This window comes from Halichoerus grypus, chromosome 1 (genome assembly GCF_964656455.1).
Source record: "Halichoerus grypus chromosome 1, mHalGry1.hap1.1, whole genome shotgun sequence".
NCBI lineage: Eukaryota > Metazoa > Chordata > Mammalia > Carnivora > Phocidae > Halichoerus > Halichoerus grypus.
In genome coordinates, this window is record NC_135712.1 from 70,441,202 (window position 1) to 70,460,086 (window position 18,885).

The 18,885-nt window shown below is 40.6% G+C and overlaps 1 protein-coding gene across 2 annotated transcripts in view; it reads right to left on the bottom strand.

Annotated features, from left to right (window-relative positions):
- The window catches only part of UBXN7 (UBX domain protein 7), a 60,771-nt gene extending 42,154 nt beyond the window's left edge, over positions 1 to 18,617 (bottom strand). Inside the window, exons 1-2 of one of the 2 annotated variants that reach the window (XM_036071803.2) lie at positions 18,486 to 18,603; positions 7,679 to 7,745 (exon numbers count right to left, since the gene is read on the bottom strand). Coding sequence is in view for 1 of the 2 variants with exons in the window: in XM_036071784.2 (XP_035927677.1) it covers positions 18,486 to 18,558 (73 nt within the window). In the remaining variant the exon portion in view is untranslated. Of the gene's footprint in view, positions 1 to 7,678; positions 7,746 to 18,485 lie in introns of both variants that reach the window. The other variant, XM_036071784.2, reaches the window with a different exon arrangement.
- Positions 18,618 to 18,885: the final 268 nt, after the last annotated feature.

The following is an 18,885-nucleotide window of genomic DNA, read 5'->3' on the forward strand; positions in this document are numbered from 1 at the left end:
AACTATAACCAAGTCAAAATCTGGTAAGAATGTCAATCTTCAGGGCACCTGGGTGGCTCAGTCAGTTAAGTGTCTGAGTTTTGATTTTGGCTCAGGGCATCATCTCAGGTTTGTGAGATCGAGCCCTTCATCCAGCTCAGCGCTGGGCATAGGAGCCTGTTTAAGATTCTCTCTCTCACTCTCCCTCTGCCTCCCCAACCCCCACCCCCACTCTCTCGCTTTCTCTGAAAAAAAAAAAAAAAAAAAGTCAATCTTCATCGTTTAGAACTGACCCTACACACATTTATTCATTTGTAAAACCAGCACAGTCTGTAGATGCAATGTATACTGGTAAAGCCCTTTACAAAACCAATTTTAAAACATGTATCAAAAAGTACTCCTTCCTGGGTTAGCCTGGTGATGGGTATTGAGGAGGGCACGTTCTGCATGGAGCACTGGGTGTTATGCACAAACAATGAATCATGGAACACTATATCTAAAACTAATGATGTAATGTATGGGGATTAACATAATAATAAAAAATTTAAATTAAAAAAAAAAAGGGGAAAAAAAAAAATACTCCTTCCTTTGTTGACCCAGTAATTTGGGTTTCTAGCCAAAAAAACACTTTTTTTTTTTTTTTTTTAGATTTACTTGAGCGGAGTGCACATGCGCACGCTCGGGAGTGGGGCGAGGGGCAGAGGAAGAGAATCTTCAAGCAGATTATTCCATGCTGAACGCAGAACCCCACGCAGTGCTTGGTACCACAACCCACGAGATCATGACCTGAGCCAAAACCAAGAGTCAGACGCCTAAACTTAGCCACCTAGGCACCCCAAAAGATTTATTCTTTTATCTATTCCATATCAAATACTACAAGCATAAATACGTCCACCTATACATGTCCAATACAGTTTCAGTTAATATTGAAAAATTGGAAACACAAATGTCCAGTAATACTAGAATCTAAATTGTAGAATTTATTTGATGGAACATTTTGTGACCATTAAAACACATTGCAGGGGCGCCTGGGTGGCTCAGTTGGTTAAGCGACTGCCTTCAGCTCAGGTCATGATCCTGGAGTCCCTGGATCGAGTCCCGCGTCGGGCTCCTTGCTCGGCAGGGAGTCTGCTTCTCCCTCTGACCCTCCCCCCCTCATGTGCTCTCTCTCATTCTCTCTCTCTCAAGTAAATAAATAAAATCTTAAAAAATAAAAATAAAAATAAAAATAAAAAAAATAAAATAAAACACATTGCAGGTTTTCCATCTGGGATGACTTTCCTTCTACCAGAATCATGTACCTTATAATTTCCTTCTAAAGGGGGTGTGTGCGTGTGCGTGTGTGTGTGTATTTGGTCTGAAAATGTCTTCATTTTGCTGTCATTCCTGAAAGATAGTTTTACTGGATATTCTATTTTCAGGCTGATAGCTATTTTCTCTCAGTAAAGACCACATTCCAATGTCCTCTGGCTTCTGTTGTTGCTGCTGGGAAATCAGTTGCTAGACCAGAGAAAACCTTTTTTTTATAGCAATCTGTTGTTTCTCTCTAGTTGCTTTTAAGATTTTCTGTCTTTGGTCTTCTGCAGTTTCACACTAATTTGTCCTGGCTGATTTTACTTATCTCCTTGGGATTCACTGCACTTCCACCATGTAGTAAGGATTGTTATCTTTTATCATTCCAAAAAATTCTCAGCTATTTCTATTTAACAATTACCATACTCCTCCATTCACACTTATTTCTTTCTGGAACTCCAATCAGATCACTCTATGCTGTGCCAGTCTGTTCTTTTTGTAGTTGTTGTTTTTTAATCTCTTCACTGGGTTTTTCATTTCAGTTAATTTTTTTTAAAGATTTTATTTATTTGAGAGAGAGAGAGCGAACGCGCGCATGAGAGGGGGGAGGGTCAGAGCGAGAAGCAGACTCCCTGCTGAGCAGGAAGCCTGATCCTGGGACTCCAGGATCATGACCTGAGGCGAAGGCAGTCGCTTAACCAACTGAGCCACCTAGGCACCCTCATTTCAGTTAATTTTTTTTTTAACACACTTTTTTTTTTTTTAAAGATTTTATTTATTTGACACAGAGAGAGACAGAGAGAGAGCATAAGCAGGGGGAGTGGCAGGCAGGTGGAGAAGCAGGCTCTCTGCTGAGCAAGGAGCCCGATGTGGGACTCGATCCTAGGACTCTGGGATCATGACCTGAGCTGAAGGCAGCCGCTTAACCGACTGAGCCACCCAGGTGCCCGATTTCAATTAATTTTTTAGAACTACAAGTTCCATTTTTGTTTTTTTCCTAATATGCCTAGCCATGTTTCAGAGACCCTTCCTTTATACTCATATTTCAAAGTTCTCATTCCTTCAAACATATTCATCAAATTTATTCAAATTACTAAGACAAAACAAACTTTCTGTAGTCTGTGGGAGTCATCCTCTCTTGTTTCTGCTGGCTCTTGTTCATGTGACATGGTTTTCGTGCATTTTGTGATTTTTTTTTTCCTGTGATCTCATGTGCCTTGGATTTTTAATTCTGTCGATTTTTGAAGTGAGGGTTGAAGATACATTCCTCCTAAGAGGGTTTGATTTGGTAAATTTTGTAAGGCACCTGTGGGCACTACCAAACAAAGACCATTTTATTTTTTTTTATGATGTTATTTATTTATTTATCTGAAAGAGAAAGAACGAGCAGTGGGGAGGGGCAGAGGCACAGAGAGAGAGAGAGAAGCTAACTCCCTGCTAAGCAGGAAGCCTGATGCAGGGCTTGACTCCAGGACCCGGAGATCATGACCTGAGCCGAAAGGCAGATGCTTAACAGACTAAGCCACACAGGAGCCCCAACAAAGACCATTTTATATACATTCTTGACTTAGGGTATTTAAGCCCTCATGGAAAATGTGACCCTATAAAGACCCTTGTTATAAATTCTCAATGACTATCTCCTGCCACTCTCCAACTGCCAAGGTTGAAACAAAGTCTCAGCTTCATGAAGGGGAAGGGTCTCCTATCAGACTCTCCTCCTTAGGAAGACTACAGGCATTGTTTCCCGTTTCCTGGGCCCTATGAGGCTATCAAAGGAGAAGTTTAAAACCATTCAATTTGGGCAGATTCCACCAGGGTGAAGGCTTCCTTTAAATCTAGCTAACATCTGCATTCCCATTTCATTTCATTTTTAGCCTCAAGGTATTCCTTACTTTCTTACCAGCCCAATGATGTGTTTTCAAAAAAAAAATTTTAATACACATTTCACTTAGGATTCTTCTCAGCAAGAGGGTTATTCATGATCTCTCTCTGTTTACCCCTACTGCCAGAAATGGAAGTGCTGATTCTCCTCTTAATTTCTTTCATTTGTTTTCTCTTTTCTACTATTAGTTTTTTTTTTTTTTTTAAGAGTTTATTTATTTATTTGTCAGAGAGAGAGAGAGAGCACACGCACAAGCCTGGGGTAGCAGCAGTCTGCCTGCTGAGAAAGGAGCCTGATGCAGGGCTCGATCCCAGGACCCTGGGATCATGACCTGAGCCAAAGGCAGACGCTTAACTGACTGAGCCACCCAGGCGTCCCTCTACTATTAGTTCTAAGGCTTTAAATGAAGCCCACAATACTTCTTACCTAGATTACTACAACAGACTCCTAATTGATCATCATTCTATCTTCTACCTTGTTGCTGCAGCTATGCTCCAAAATACAAGTCTGATTCTCATTCTCTCTCTCTCACACACACATCCACTTAAAACTCTTTAATGGCTTAAAAAAAAAGTCTTTTTAATGGCTCTCTGACACCACAGTATACAGTATAAATTCCAAAATCCTTATGATCTGGAAAGTCCTTTGTGACCAGGCCTCAGCTCATCCCTCTGGTTTTCCCTCTCCTCTTCCCCATCCTACACAATTCAGTATAGTCATACTGAATTACATGCTTGGAATGTCCTTATATCCTCCTCATCTCCCCTTCATCCAGTTCACGCATGCTCAAGAACCACCCTAAGTGTTACTTTGTGAATTTGTGTGCTAAGCATTCTCTACAGTACCTCCCCACTCCCATCTCTTTGATACTCTTCTATTATATACATCAATATACTACTAAGTAGTAAATGTTGGTTTACTTTCTGGCTCCAAGGAAAGAGCAGAAGCTTCTTAAACACAGGCTTTTGTCTTGGTATCCCCAGCACCTAGCACTGTGTTTGCTTGCACATGATCAATGTCTAATAAACTGACTTAGAGCTATCTCACAGTACTTCAGTTCACCAGTTGATATACCAGGGAAAGAAAGGTCGGGCTTCAGCCAAAACAATACTTCCATATCCTTTGAATTTTATACCGTGTGCATATGTTTATTCTTTAACTTTCATTTATAAAGTAATATGGTTACACTGTGGAAATCACAAACAACAAGTGGGTACTTAAGATCTATCCATGTTCTTAAGATCAAATTTCCAGTGAGAGCATCACATACAATTTTTTTTTTTTAAACCATAAGAGACTTTTTTTTTTTTTAAAGACTTTTTATTTATTTATTTGACACAGAGAGAGAGTGAGAGAGAGCACAAGCAGGGGGAGCGGCAGGCAGGCAGAGGGAGAGGGAGAAGCAGGCTCCCTGCTAAGCAAGGAGCCCGATGCGGGGCTCGATCCCAGGACCCTGGGATCATGACCTGAGCCGAAGGCAGCCGCTCAACTGATTGAGCCACCCAGGCGCCCTGTCATCACATACAAATTTTAAAAAAGCGCTCTATCTCAAACAATGTAAAGTGAAAATCACATACTCAAAAAAAAAAAAAAAAACCTGTCAGATGACGAAGTAGCTACTGCTTTGTCTGATAGCTGACAAAGACATATCTAAGATGCCAGTGAAAAAAACTGAACAAAATTATTTCCTGAGGGGTGCTTGGCCTACTCAGCAGGTAGAGCATGTGACTCTTCATCTCAGGGTCGTGAGTTCGAGCCCCATGTTCTGGGCAGAGTTTACGTAAAGAAAAAGATTTGAAAAAAATTATTTCATGAAACACAAGTGGAAAAACCATGAATACATAATATTAGGATTTAATGTTAAATCAATTTAAAAAAATTACAAAAAAGCATCTGATCATTTAACTTAAGTCCCTAGAAATTTGCATATTTATGTTGGTGAGAAATCTTTTTTGGGAATTGGACACAGAATTACCTTTCATTTGGGGTTGGCTGTGTATCTGGGTATATATATGGTCATTTTAGTTACATAGGCCCAGGGAGGCTTTTTCCTTTAAAAAGGCTTCACATATTACTCAAATTTAAGAAACTTCCAACCCTTCTCTCTCCTTCAACTGCAAATATCCCATCAGTCAAACAACAATTCCTACAGTTTCCATATAGATGAAACCACTCCGACCCATCCTTTTCGCTCTGCATTCATCACTGTAGTCTTCGTTCAAGCCTTTACCTCTTACATGAACTACTGCATCTCTCTGCTCTTGGTCATGTTCCCTTTGATAGACCTTCTACACTGCTAAATAATGTAAATTTGATTGTCTTCTCTGTATCAATCTGCATTGCTGACTGGAAGTTTTCATCTTTCTTAAGCTGCCAATAAGATTTGGCCCTTATTTACTGCTTCCAAATGATACCCCTCTGCTCTCATCTCATCCCTATACCATTCCCTCCAGCCACACAGGTCTACATAATCTAGGCAGATCCCTTGGTGTTACTTTAGAATGCCATGCCTTTGCATAATATAGTTATATCAAATCAGTCCCCTCATTCACTAAATACCCACTTCCCTGTTAAGTTTTAGACCTTCCTCCTCCCCTCCTCACCCTGAAGTAGATAGATAGAGGAATAGATGTATACTTTTCCATGAAGTCTCAATCTCTATCCTTGTCTGTGCTAGCTTTTCCTTCTTGCAAACTTTAAAAACTCACTGAACTTGCCCAGGTCTCACTCTTCTCATACCAGTTCTCTCTCCCTAAGGTCTCAATCAAGCTGAACTAAAAGTTCTCAAGTTCTAGTATGTACAAATTTACATTCTCACCATTAGTAAACACACTTTTATTTTTTATTTTTTTAAAGATTTTTTATTTATTTGACAGAGAGAGACACAGCGAGAGAGGGAACGCAAGCAGGGGGAGTGAGAGAGGAAGAAGCAGGCTTCCCGCTGAGCAGGGAGCCCAATGCGGAGCTCGATCCCAGGACCCTGGGATCACGACCCGAGCCAAAGGCAGATGCTTAACGACTGAGCCACCCAGGCGCCCCAGTAAACACACTTTTAAAAAATGAAATTTCAGGGTGCCTGAGTGGCTCAGTCAGTTGGGCATCTGACTCTTGATTTCAGCTCAGATCATGATTTCAGGGTCGCGAGACTGAGACCCGGGTTGCATTGGGCTCCACACTCAAGCCTGCTTGAGATTCTCTCTCCCTCTCCCCCTCCCCCACACATACTCTCTCTCTAAAATAAATAAATAAATCTTAAAAAAAATTTTTTTTCAAAATGCAACTTTTTGAGGGGAAGGAGTTCAAATATCCCAATAGCCAATCTTACGTAATCTTGGGGCAAAACCAGCACAAATTTGATGAACAATTTTGAGACTTATGTGTTTCCATATTATTTGTCATAAAACCTGAGGCTTTGTTTTAGTGCCTTCCTAATACTTTTACATTATACTTCTTAAATGCTAGTCTAAAAATTCATTTTTAGACTATTGTACTCCATTTTAATTTACTTATCTACACAGCAATTCTGAAAGTTAAAAGGTTCCTATAGGCAGACCGCTCTGGCTGCTTGTTCTAGCAGAGAGATGCATGAACTGTTGTTATATTTGCCTCATAATGAACCCTAAAATACCAGCTTCACAAGGCATCCACTAATCTTTTCCTTTTCAGAGAATTAAATCACTGAGTTCATATCATTTTTGGCTCTTGTCTTTCTAGGTGCTCACACTGCACTAAAGCACCATAAAAAGCACAAAGAATATGTTGGTGGGGGAGTGAAACTCCCTCTGCCATAATAGCAACCAATGCTGGCTGCTTTCACTCCTCTGAAATGTGTTCACAAGGAAATTCAACTTAAAAATGACCACTGCATACAAATAGTTGTTGTCAACCTCTCTACCACCCTCCAACTATCAGAACTCCAATACAACTGACTGGAAACCCTTCAGAGAATTTATGGGCTCTGAAGTAAAATAAAAGATGGTATGAAAATCAGGAACTTGTAAAGTCAATCCTCAGGCAAGCTCGCCTGTCAACAATATGGTCTGCCTATCCTAAAAGGTCTAACTGCCTAAATTTTTTTTCCACTTTATTATGCTGCCTAAAATGCAACCACTGAAGAGATTAATTTAGGTTAACAAACATGCTTTTTATTTTATTTATTTATTTTTTTAGAGGTGGGGGGCAAAGGGAGAAGGGGAGACTCCGCACTGAGTGCAGAGCTGGAGGCAGGGCTTGATCTCACAACCCTGAATCACGACCTGACCTGAAATCAGAGTCGGGACGCCAAACCAACTGAGCCACCCAGGTGCCCCATCATTTATTAACTTCTTCATTAGATGTTGAGCTACTCCCTAAAACCCTGTAAATTGAGAGCGAAAATAAGAGATTAAGGGAGTTGGGTTAGGAAAAAAGATATAAGTAGCTTTAGCACGCAGGTGCCTTTTGGAGGAGAGCTAAGGAAGGCCTACCAGAAGGTGCTGCACTAGGGTGGGAGGTACCTTAGGGCATGAAAAAGATACTGGGTACCTGAGCATAGAGACACCAAACGGTTGGAATGAAGGTATCAAATTTTTCCTCTGGCCAGTCCTAAACACTGTAAGGAAGAAAAAACATTCTTCATGTTCCCTTCAGTTCTCAGTATAGATATTAAGAGCATGAATACCACTCAAATAAACCTGAGTCTGACTCCTAGTCAAGTTGTGTGACTTTGATCTAGTTACTAATTTCTCTATAGCTCTCAGTTTCTTAGTTATAAAATGGGGATATTACCAACTTCATGAAGTGCTTGTGTAGATTAAGAAAATTCATATTAAAGAACTTGGCACAGCTCCTTATTGGCAAATAGGCAAGCAGAGTAAGACATCTCAGTTTTCTTTCGCTCACTCATCTGATGCTATGAACATGTGCTTCACTCATGTTAAACACTCATTTTGTTTTTGTTTTTTTAAAGCAGGAATATAACAAGAAATAATCACTCTAGAAAAAAAAAATGAATGCTCTAAAGAATAAAACAATACCAAAAGATATCTGCTTTAAAGAAACCTGTAAGTAAGCAGCATTCCAGTATCACTGAGAAGCATCAGGAGTGTTGTAGTGGCAGTAGAAAACTTAATAAAAGTATAGGTAAGTATTCCAAAATTTCCTAGGTCCACAGGTTTATTGAACTATAGATTAAAATATAATTTATTAAAAGGGATTCTACAGGGAATGACTTTAAGACACAAAAATAAAGCTATAATAAAGGAAATAATAACTGTGATATTTTGGGGGCAGATAGTGTCAACACTCGAGGCCCAGAACTGCCATCCTATTTATAATCCTTACTTAACTATTTAACGCTAGAATCTAAACTGTAGGCAGCATATCCCAGAGACAGCCCTATCATATCTCTGTTGACAATGTGCAGGATAACTTGCATCACTGGTGTTTGTCAGTGACCTGTAAGAAACATTCAAGAAGAAAGAGGGACCTCTACCTATGAATATTTTTTTAAAAGGAAGCACATGCTAAATCCTGGCAAGACTGAAGAAGGTAGTATTTGAGAGGGGCCCAAGAAACAAAGTACACCATTCATTTTCTTAAATAAAGCCAAATTATCTGAGTCATCTTGCTTGTATAATCATTCTTAAAGTATCGCTTGTATCAGTGCATCATTTTATTTATTTATTTATTTTAAGATTTTATTCATTTATTTGAGAGAGAGAGACACAGCGAGAGAGGGAACACAAGCAGGGGGAGTGCGAGAGGGAGAGGCAGGCCTCCCGCAGAGCGGGAGCCCAATGCGGGCCTTGATCCCAAGACCCTGGGATCATGACCTGAGCCAAAGGCAGACGCTTAACGACTGGGCCACCCAGGCGCCCCAGTGCATCATTTTAGAAACAGAAGACAACAGAGAGATAATTAAAGGTTCCAGTGGTTCTTAATGTCGGGAAGTAGTAGAGCATTTAGTAATGTGAGAGACCATTTTTGGTGTTTCATGACTGGGGGCTAGGAAAGCACTACTGACATTTAGTGGAGAGAAGACAGGAATGCTATAGGACGTTGAAAAATGCCTCCCCTCCCACAAAGACTGCTCACACCTTCATTTCAGACTTATGACCTCCAGAACTGTGAGAGAATAAATGTGTGTAAAGCCATGCAGTTTGTGGTAATTTGTTACAGCAGCCACAGGAAATAAATACAAGTGCTACATCTTCTGAAGCGGATAGAACAGTCCTACACAACAAAAAACTGTCCCAGCCAAAATGACAATAACACTCCCACTGAACTAAATAGGAATATGAAGAAGTGAAGGTTAACTGAAAAGGCAGAGAAAAAGTATGGAGAGCTAAATGATATAGGGGAAAGGAATAGTGATCAACAAGTTTAATCAAGTTGCAAGTTCTACCTATACATTCAGAGGTAATAACTATTTTTGATGGGTCAGCTGTAAAAAATTTGAACTTCTACCTTATTATATTCAGAATAAAACACCTATCTTTTTTAAAGGGGCGGGACTAATAACACAAGTCTGCAGATTTAAACTATCTGTACACTTGTTTAAATAGGCTTATTTTTTTTCCCAAAGATTTTATTTACTTATTTGAGAGAGAGAGAGAGAGAGAGAAATAGCATGAGAGGAGAGGGTCAGAGGGAGAAGCAGGCTCCCCGCCGAGCCGGGAGCCTGACGCGGGACTCGATCCCAGGACTCCGGGACCATGACCTGAGCCGAAGGCAGTCGCTTAACCAACTGAGCCACCCAAGCGCCCTAAATAGGCTTATTTTTGAGGTCTCAATATTACATGCAGCAACAGGATGGCTTAATCTAACCCTGCATCTTAGTGTGTTCAGGCTGCTCTAACAAAAATACCTTTGACTGGGTGGCTTAAACAACAAACATTTATTTCTCACAGCTCTGGAGGCTGGGAAGTCCAAGATCAAGGGTCCAGAAGATTTAGTATGTGGTACAGGCCTGCTTCCTGGTTCAAAGACAGCTGTCTTGGGGGCACCTTGCTGGCTCGGTCAGTAGAGCATGTGACTCTTGATTTTGGGGTTGTCAGTTTGAGCCCTACACTAGGTGTAAAGATTACTTAAAAAAATAAAAAAAAATTTTTTTAAGTATATTGAAAAAAAAAAAGAACAAAGACAGCTGTCTTCTTACTGTGTCCTCACAGAAGGGGCAAGAGTTCCCTGGGGTCTCTTTTTTAAGGATACTAGTCCTACTCATGAGAGCTCCATCCTCATGACCTAATCACCTCCCAAAGGCCCCCACCTCCTCATACCACCACATAGAGGGTTTAGGATCTCAACATATGAAATTTGGGAGGGGCACACAAAAATTCAATCTATAATCTATGGCAGGAGCTCCACTTTACTATTTCTCACTACATGAACCCTTTTCATTTTCTCCTTCTCTTCCTTCCATCTGTTTTAAGCCTGCTAATGGCACCAAAGTGTATTATTCAACCCAGCCTGTGGTATACAATTCACCAGTGGCCATTTCTTTGCTGCTGCCTCTTAGTTCACACTCTCTCCATTAATGACTTGATATAGGAAATAACCCAAAACCTGTAATGCAGTTATCTCCACCACAGCTGAAGAAAGAATCAAGAGATTTTCCAAACTATAGTAGTCCCTTATGCCTATCCTCTATATCACTTTCAAGTGCCAAAAAAAATTAGTGTCTCCTCCACTACTTTCAAGGAACCAAAGTAGAGCAGTCAGAGAGAGAGACAGAGAGAGAGAAGAAAAGAAAAAGAGAAGAATCCCTCTGTAAAGCCCTTATTATCCCAGGATAGAGAACGGAAAAAATTAGTCTCTCCGCTACTTTCAAGGAACCAAAGTAGAGCAGTCAGAGAGAGAGAGAGAAGGAAAGGAAAGGAAAGGAAAGGAAAGAATCCCTCTATAGAGCCCTTATTATCCCAGAAGGATAGAGAACAGAAATGAGTCTACGGCCATACCACCCTGAACGCGCCCGATCTCGCCAGAGAACAGAAATGATAAAGACACAAAGAGATTGCTTTTTAATTCTACCTATCCCCCAGAAATGATAACAAAGTAAGCTAGACTGTCCACCTAGGAAACAGGAGTGAGTGACAGTTGCAAGAAGTAAGGTGAAAGCTAACCTCATCAGTCTCCCAACCTGAAGTTTTTAAGCATTCAGGAATTGAAAACATTAAAAAACAAAAACAAACAAACAAAAAAAAACACCAAAAATTTATACCCAGAAAACTAAATTTATTAAGTATAAGAGAAACGAAATGACTGAATTAGCGGACAGATAAACAAAGCTAATTTTTGTTGGATCAACAAAGGAAACTATAGTGAGGGTAGTAGTAATATGGTGAAAAATGCATAGGCCTAGGGCGCCTGGGTGGCTCAGTTGGTTAAGCGACTGCCTTCAGCTCAGGTCATGATCCTGGAGTCCCTGGATCGAGTCCCGCATCGGGCTCCCTGCTTGGCAGGGAGTCTGCTTCTCCCTCTGACCCTCCCCACTCTCATGCTCTCTCTCTCTCATTCTCTCTCTCTCAAATAAATAAATAAATAAAATCTTAAAAAAAAAAAAAAAATGCATAGGCCTAGGAGTAAAGACACCAGAATTCTAGTCCCTATTCTGCCATTACCTAAGACCATGCTACCCAAAGTGTGGTCCTCAGACCAGCTATCTCTAGTCCATGACAAGATTAAAAGAGAAATTCTAAAAATAAATAAGTAAATAAATAAAAGAGAAATTCTAGTGTAAGCATTTAGAAACTTTTCTAACAATTTGATAGAGTAATTTTATGTCTGTGGAATCTAATAATTAAAAGTTCAGGCTTAAAAGATTTATGGATGGCAAATTATCATATGAAAAATGCCCAATATCATTAGTCACTAGGGAAATGCAAATTAAAACCACAATACTATACCATTACACACCTATTAAAATGACTACAAAATATTAAAAATACCAAATGAACAAAAAATAAAATAAAAATAAAAATAGAATAATAATAAAAAAAAATACCAAATGGGCAAGTGAACTCTCATACATTGCTGATGGGAATGGTAATCATGACCTTGGAAAACAGTTTGGCAATTTCTTAAAGTTATATACCTATCATATAATCCAATTATCCCACTCTAGGTATTTATCCAAGGGAAATGAAAACTTACATTCACACACTTGTATGCTAATGTTTTTACCAGCTTTATTTATAATCTCCCAAACTGGAAACAGCACAATTATCCATTCACATAATGAATGGATAAACAAATTGTAGTATATCCATTCAATGGTATACTATTCACCAATAAAAAGGAACAACGATATGAATGAATCTCAAATGCAGTATGCTAATTGAAAGAAGCCAGACTCAAAAGGCTACATACTGTGATTCCATTTATATGACATTCTGGAAAAGAAAAACAATAGACAAAAAGATTAGGCTATAGGTGGGGGGAGGGACTGACTACAAAGGGGCAGGAGGAATTTTGTGAGGATGATAGAACTGTTTTGCAACTTCACTGTGGTTACAGAATTGTACACAGTTATTAAAACTCATAACTACACATTTAAAAAGGGCAGATTTTACTGCAAATTATACCTTAATTTTAAAAAGAATTTGGGCTTATATTTTGTTATTTTTATCTCATTTTTCAAGCAATTAATTTTTATTTTATTTTATAAAAGTACTGGTCCATGAAGACTGAAAATTAAAAAAAAAAAAGGGGGGGGTCCTTTCCTCCAAAAAAGTTTGAAGAGCACTGACCTAGTCATATAAACCTAAGTCACTTTACTTCTCATTTGATTAACTCAGAAATGAGTCAAGATGGTTTTTAAGATATCTTCCAGCCCAGGGGGCACTGGGTCACTCAGTCAGTTGAGCGTTGGGCCAACTCTTGATTTCAGCTCAGGTCATGATCTCAGGGTTGTGAGATCCAGCCCAACATCCGGCTCTGTGCATGCCATGGAGCCTGCTTAAGATTCTCTCTCACCCTCTCCCACTGCCCCCCCCACCCTCTTAAAAAAATCTATGAATATTCAATGATTCCTGGTTTCCTCAAGTGCCTACATAATATCTGAGTTACTACCATACTCCTGATGTTGGAAGTACCATTACATTCTCCTGGTTTTCCTCCTAAATCTTTGGTTTCTCTGTACTTTCTTCTTTGCACTGTGTCAGATGTTAGTGTTCCTTCAGCTCTGTGTCTTGGAGCCTACTGTATTCTCACAGTACACTCTCCCCTGCAAGATGCTATTCACACTTACACTTCAACCGCCATCGCTACAACTCCTCAGATGACACTCCTCTTTCTAGACCCAAATAGTCATTTGTATATTGAACAGTCCACTTGGAAGTCTCAGAGGCAGCAACTTATCTGAAACTGAACTAATCATCTTCTCCCCAAACCTCTTCCACTATCCCATATCCTTCACAAATAGCACCATTATATACCTAGATGTCCAAAACAGAATCCTAAGCTTCATTCTGACTCCTCTGACTTCTTCCCATATCTTTCTTCCCTTATCTTCCACAAACTTATTTCAATAAGGACACCAGTGTCTTTCTTGGATTAAAGCAACAGTTTTCTACTTATCTCGATGCCTACCTCTTCTCCACTATAGCCAAGTAACTCTTTCTAAAAAATCTAAATCTGGTTATGTCACTCCCCCAATTAAATTTTTCATTGACTCCCCACTACACTAGAATACAGCCAAGATTTAACATGGGTTACAAAGCCCTTCCTAATCTGGCACCCCCCCACTATCTCTTCAGTTCAATTTACTGCATCTCCCACTAACTATGCCCTATTCATTTGGAATTATCATCAACTCCCTAAATCTACTGTCTCTTCTTTCTTGTGTCTGTATGTGTGTTTATCTGTCCCTCTCTCCTCCAGACCTTTGTACATGTTCCTCCTGTAGGAAACATCTCTCCTGCAAGTTTTTTTTTTCTTTTTTTTTAAATTAAGTTTTAGCTAAGAAATTATTTCTTCTGGGAAACCTTTCTTTACCTCCATCTTTTGTGCTCCCATAATAGCTACCTACCATTCTCCCATTGTATTATAATACCTATGTATGTGTCTGTATTCCCATTAACCTTTATGCTTTTTGAGCACAGACACCTTGTCTTGCTCATAGTAGTATTTCCAGGATCTGAACCATGCCAGGCACATAGTAGTCCATCAATACTGAATTTATTAGTAAGATTCCATTCACAACTCAAAATTTATTACCTCTCTAAATTCTGCTCAAACATCATCACCTCCTGAAATAGTTCTTACAATTCCAAGAGTTTCCTCTTGATATCTAGAACACTTACAACCATCTTTCCTGACAGAGAACTTAAACACAGTTTAATACTAACCCAAGAGAAATGTATTGTAGAAAAGAATATGAATCGAAATTGGCCAAAAAGCCAAAAACTCCACATACCACAGTTTCTAATTTCTGTAACAAATATGCATTCATTTAACAGTTTTAGACAAAGTTAAACTAAGGTCTCTTCTATAATTTCATTAAGTACATGAGTGCCTACTATGCATGAAGTTTTATGGAATTCTATACTAACTCTTGTTTTCTTCTCAGCCTCCACTTTCTATTCCCTCACATTTTGTCCTTACCTTCTACTGCCTGTTTATTTTTACCAATTCTATAGAGCATCTATATATCCCTCATCTCATGAAATTATTCTGATTACATCTGTGCATTTTGTCTATGTGTGGCTGGATGTCAGCCCAAGCTGGTGTTAATGGAATACTGCCATGGTTCAAAACATTAAAAATTGTTCTTTTGGGGGGGTACCTGGCTGGCTCAGTTGGAGAAGCATGCAACTCTTGATCTTGGGGTCGTGAGTTCAAGCCCCACACTGGGTGTAGAGATTACTTAAATAAATTTTTTAATTGTCCTTTTGGAATTACATTCAGATCCAGCAGCACATTCCTTCCTCATGTTTTAAGAACTGATACGACTTTTGAAAGCAGTTAACAGTCATTCAAACCCAAGTACGATGAATATCAAGGGAGATCAAACTGATAATACTGTAAAATGTAGTGGACTATAAAGTAACAGGACTGGTTTTCTATGCAACTTCAAATGACTCTAACATCAACGGTAAAGGTATACAGTTTCTCAATGTGAGTATTTCAAAGACTGTCAGTTCCCTTGGCTTATCAGAGTTTGATCACAGAAAAAATATTTATGATGTAATATTAATTGAAAAGCTATTCTAGGGGCACCTGGGTGGCTCAGTCGTTAAGCATCTGCCTTCCGCTCAGGTCATGATCCCAGGGTCCCAGGATCGAGCCCCACATCAGGCTCCCTGCTTGGCGGGGAGTCTGCTTCGCCCTCTCCCTCTGCCTGCCGCTCCCCCTGCTTGTGCTCTCTGTCAAATAAATAAAATCTTAAAAAAAAAAAATTGCTGTTGTGAGAGATTAGTTTTTACTTTTTTCAAAATCATTTCATGTTATGATTTGTGTGTGTGTGTGATTTTTTAAGTATTTTTTTTTTTAAATCAGGAGTCAGGGTGCCTGGCTGGCTCAGTCTGGAGAACACACGACTCTTAAGCTCAGAGTCGCAAGTTCAAGCCCCACATGAGGCATGGAGCCTACTTAAAAATAAATAAATAAAAATAGGGGCACCTGGGTGGCTCAGTCTGGTAAGTGTCTGCCTTTTGGCTCTGGTCATGATCTCAGGGTCCTGGGATGGAGCCCCGCCTTGGGGACTCTGATTTTCCCTCTCCTTCTGACCCTCTTCCCTGCTCGCATTTGTGTGTGTGTGCTCTCTCTCAAATAAATTAAAATCTTTAAATAAATAAAAATAAATAAAAATCAGTCAATACACCTGAAGCTAATATAATATCGTGTTGAACTATATTCAAATAAAAATAAGAAAAAAATCGAGTCATTACTTCATACTCATACATCATATAGAGAGATTTGTTCTCCTTAGTGAGAAATAAGACTTAAAATTCTTTGTTTTCTGTTCTATTTTTAAAGCCACAGAAAAGGTAAGGCTCACATTTTTGAAAATGCATTGCTTTCACCAGAATGTTGAGCTTCCAGAAAGTAAAATCTTTTTGAAATCACAGCATAAGCTCTTAAGGTCAATTTAATTCATCCAGCAATGAATAAGTATCAAATACCTTTTTATCATAAAAACTACAATTTTAAAATATATGTGGAAAGAACCCCAAACTTTCTTTTTTAATATATGTGAAAAAGACTAAAGGGGTTAATCATGTGTTTCTAACAGTTAATCACTGTCTTGTAAAAAAAAAAATCCCCAAAGTTATTATTTTTTAAAGTTTTTTTAATTTATTCAAGTAATCTCAATGTGGGGCTCGAACTCACGACCCTGAAATCAAGAGTCGCATGCTCTTCTGACTGAGCCTGCCAAGAGCCCCAGAATCCCCAAAATTATTAATAGAAATTCATAATACATTAAGAACAATCTAAGGTATTTTCCCTTTTGCAGACTTCCAGATACCATTGTCTACTAAGGGTCTCCGACCTGATTCAGGAATAGAAAGGCCTGTGGCCAGGAAACAAGCCATTTAAGCTAGCATAGAATTAAACCAAGTAAGTGAGCCATTTTATCTCACCACACTTTGGGTTTTGTCCATATTTAACAAAAACGCTGAATTAGAAGAAATAATGTGAGGTTCTGAGTTCCTGAAGGGGTGGTCCTTAACATAAAAACAGTCTGAGTTCCTGAAGTGGTGGTAATTAACATAAAAAACTGAAATTAAATAGGTGGCATCTTAAACCAACTCTAGAAAAATCTAAAAATTAATAATAACCACTTCTATATCTGATTCACTACAAAGATTTTTCTATAGAAAAATAATGCTGCAATATTAACTTATATACACATTAATTTTCTAATTTTCCCAATAACAGCAATCTGCTTAAACACTGGGAAATGCATTAGATCTTTAATAGTCCAATCACAAAAGTTTTAAAATATTAAGAAAAGTTGATCATTCCATTCCTCATCCCAATTTTACTTCAAATTTTACTTTACCAATTTTGACGTGATGTTTCATGCCCACCAGCTAGATAATGCATCAAACGTCTAGTTGTCATTGCAGAGCAAAAGAAAAAACTAGCTTTAAATTATAAAACAGCAACGTGCATACAACCTGTCTGGTTAGAACAATATAAAATTTTACTTAACCAGATCTTATACGTCAAACTCTAGGTACATTAACAGTAGAAACATTCTCTGCACCTTACAAATAACCAGATAAAGTACAGATCTGCTCAGAAAGGGAACTAACATTCTAACCTCCATCCAAAATGACAAACTAGAACGGCAAAATTACACTCAGGCACATGGAGTACTCTTCTCTCAAATCACTCCACAGAGAACTTCATCATTTGCTCCGCCCTCTAATAACTCATGCAAAAAAAGTTCAGCACCATCAGAGAGAAACAAGGCATAGAGAATTCATAGAATGGCTTAGGGCCTTTCCTCCAGGCGGCAAGAGGATCTGCGTGTGCCCTTCGCAGGGGTCCAAAGGAAAATAACCGAGGATTTGGGGGATGCTGACACCCAAAAACTGACTTTCTCTCAAAGAAGTTTCTGCCGCCATCCCTATTTTATCAGCAGGAGGCTCCGGCGCCATCGTCCCAGTCTTTATTATTTTATTATGGGGAGGTGGGAAACGCCACCCAGGATTCCTCCAGGCCTTCCCTATTAAGGTTGGGGGGTTCCCCCTCATTCTTCTCTTAAAACCTCTGTCTTGAAGGTACTTCTCAGCACCCCCCTTTCTAGCGGCCTATCCCCCAGGATCGGTAAAGGCACTGCCGAACCCACCAGCCTCGTCGTTAAGGCGGGAGGGCCCGAGCACGCCAGGGCCACGGCGATGGCTCTGAGGGGCCCAGAAAGGGGAAGGGCAGGCCAGGGACTGGGGGAGAATGACCTGGCCGAGGAAGAATGGAAAAAGGAGGTGAGAGATGCACTGCACCCCACGGCTGCACAGAGAAGAGAAGGTAATGAAGGAGGAGGAGGGCGGTGGCCCGGGTGCGGCCCCCCACCTCTCCCGCCCCCAGGTCCCCGGGCCGGCGGGGGCGGATGAGATCGGCCCATTCCCCGGGTCTTGGATGACAATGGGGGCATTGGGGGTGAGTGGGGGTGTCGCCCTCCACACTGCGAGAAGACCGAGAACGAGGTATGGGGTGCGCGGGGGGGCTGTCTCCCGCCTGAACCCGGAGACCCGACGCCGTCGTCGCCTCTTCCTCAGAAGGGAGGACGGGAGCTGTGGGGAAAGCCCGAGGGAGAAATGCATGAAGGTAAGGGGAAGCCCGGGGCGGAACGGCCGTCCGCTCCAGACCCCACTCTCCACCTTCCGGTAACCGCGTCTCTTACCGGTGATGGCGGTGAACTGCTGAATTAACCCCTTCAGCGCCGAGGACGCCGCGGAGCCCCCGTGGGCAGCCATCTTACCGCCGCCGCCGCTGCCGCCGAACAACAACACAGACACACACGGACCGCCCTCCCCCACTTCGCCGCGCAGTTTGCGCAGGCTCATTGACCGCCCCCAAGCTCCGCCCCTCCCGCCCCGCCCCCCCCCCCCCCCCGCGGAGATCGGCGCAGGCGCACTTCCAGGCCGGTCCGGGAGCGCTATCTGCTCTCCCGGTTGGTTGGCTGCCCGGTAGCTGCCTGCCGGCAGCATCCTTTACAACCTCTGGTGCCTTCCTCTTCAAGCTCCAAGGCCAGTCTCATAGATGCGATATCTGTTCCTGGTTTCCGAGATAAGCTTCAGCGA